Source organism: Chiloscyllium plagiosum, unplaced genomic scaffold (assembly GCF_004010195.1).
Source record: "Chiloscyllium plagiosum isolate BGI_BamShark_2017 unplaced genomic scaffold, ASM401019v2 scaf_47594, whole genome shotgun sequence".
In the NCBI taxonomy this organism is placed as follows: Eukaryota; Metazoa; Chordata; class Chondrichthyes; order Orectolobiformes; family Hemiscylliidae; genus Chiloscyllium; species Chiloscyllium plagiosum.
This window is the reverse complement of record NW_025207108.1, coordinates 1-1,849: the sequence shown is the minus strand read 5'-3', so window position 1 is coordinate 1,849 and position 1,849 is coordinate 1. Positions and strand designations below refer to the sequence as shown.

The 1,849-nt window shown below is 63.2% G+C and overlaps 1 protein-coding gene across 1 annotated transcript; it reads left to right on the top strand.

Annotated features, from left to right (window-relative positions):
* Window positions 1-288: 288 nt before the first annotated feature.
* LOC122546579 (protein SET-like) lies at window positions 289-1,305 on the top strand. The gene is made up of 2 exons (XM_043685264.1): window positions 289-826; window positions 902-1,305. The coding sequence occupies exons 1-2, from the start codon at window positions 739-741 to the stop codon at window positions 1,303-1,305; spliced, it is 492 nt and encodes a 163-aa protein (XP_043541199.1). The 5' UTR covers window positions 289-738.
* The last annotated feature ends 544 nt before the right edge of the window (window positions 1,306-1,849 follow it).

Here is a 1,849-nt window from a genome sequence, read left to right as displayed (position 1 = left end):
GTGCACGGTGCTCCGAGTGTGGGTCTGACCGAGGGATACGGAGATGGGGAACTGTGCACGGTGCTCCGAGTGTGGGTCTGACCGAGGGATACGGAGATGGGGAACTGTGCACGGTGCTCCGAGTGTGGGTCTGACCGAGGGATACGGAGATGGGGAACTGTGCACGGTGCTCCGAGTGTGGGTCTGACCGAGGGATACGGAGATGGGGAACTGTTGTAGGGGGCCCCATTAAACCTGGGCAGGGGGCAACCGCACAACAGGGGACAGGGGGGGGGGGGTGTGGGGGGGGGGGGGGAGAGAGAGAGAGAGAGAGAGAGACGCCCGCCCATAGGCGGAAGACGGATGAGGGAGGGGAGAGACTGCCAATCAGGCGGCGCCTCCCACCCGCGGACGCCGAGAGGGCGCCTGCGATTGGAGTGGCGCCGGACCAATGGCAGTCGCGTTTACTGGCGGGTGCCGAGCGGAGACGGAGGCAGAGAGTGAGAGAGAGATAGAGCGAGCGGGGGAGGGGTTAAAAGTAGGAATTAAATAAACAACCTTCGGAAAAAGGGAGGACGCCGAGGAAAAATAAACCGAGCGGTCGATAAACCTGGCGACGAGGGAGCGGCGTCGAAAGTTCGAGAAGTTGTTTTTTTTTCGGGCGGGGGGGGAAAAAAAACCCCAGAAAACGCGCGCGGAGCGATATTTAAATTTCCTCCGAAGATAAAAAAATAACAAGGAAAGACAAAACTCACGGCGATGAGCGGCGGAGGGGGAGCTCCCGGAGCGAAGCTGCCGCGTCTGGAGGCGCCAGAGCGCGGGGACCAACCGCCGTCCTCGCCCGCGACGACGACGACCAAGCCGGGCGCGCATGCGCCGCCCGTCGCCCCGGCAACCCCGGTCGCCTTGGCAACGCCGGCCGCGGCGGCGACGACGACGACCCCGGCCCAGGTCGCCGTGGCAACCGCCGCCGCCGCCGCCGCGGGGGAGACGCAGCGCGCGCTCGAGGCGGTGGACGCGTGCCAGCGCGAGCTGGAGGCGCTGAACGAGCGCGCCGGCGAGGAGATCCTGCGGGTCGAGCGCAAGTACGGCGAGCTGCGGCGGCCGCACTTCGAGCGCCGCAACCGGCTCATCGAGGACATCCCCGGCTTCTGGGTCACCGCCGTATCCTTTACGCCCGCGCCGCTCACTCGCGACAGAGTCGCGCCCCTCCCTCGCGTTGCACGTCTTGCATTGCGGCGTAGTTGCCCCCCCTCCGCGTTGCACCTCTCATATTGCAGCGTAGTTGCGTCCTCCCTGCATTGCACATCTCATATTGCGGCATAGTTGCGTCCTCCCGGCATTGCACCTCTCATATTGCAGCGTAGTTGCGCCCTCCCTGCGTTGCACATCTTGCATTGCGGCGTAGTTGCGCCTCTCATATTGCAGCGTAGTTGCGTCCTCCCGGCATTGCACATCTTGCATTGCTGCGTAGTTGCGCTCTCCCCGCTTTGCACCTCTCATATTGCCGCGTAGTTGCGCCCTCCCCACGTTGCACCTCTCATATTACAGCGTAGTTGCGCCCTCCCCGTGTTGCACCTCTCATATTGCAGCGTAGTTGCGCCCTCCCTGTGTTGCACCTCTCATATTGCAGCGTAGTTGCGCCCTCCCTGCGTTGCACCTCTCATATTGCAGCGTAGTTGCGCCCTCCCTGCATTGCACATTTTGCATTGCGGCGTAGTTGCACCCTCCCTGCGTTGCACCTCTCATATTGCGGCATAGTTGCGTCCTCCCGGCATTGCACTTCTTGCATTGCGGCGTAGTTGCGCCCTCCCCGCTTTGCACCTCGCATATTGCCGCGTAGTTGTGCCCTCCCCACGTTGCACCTCTC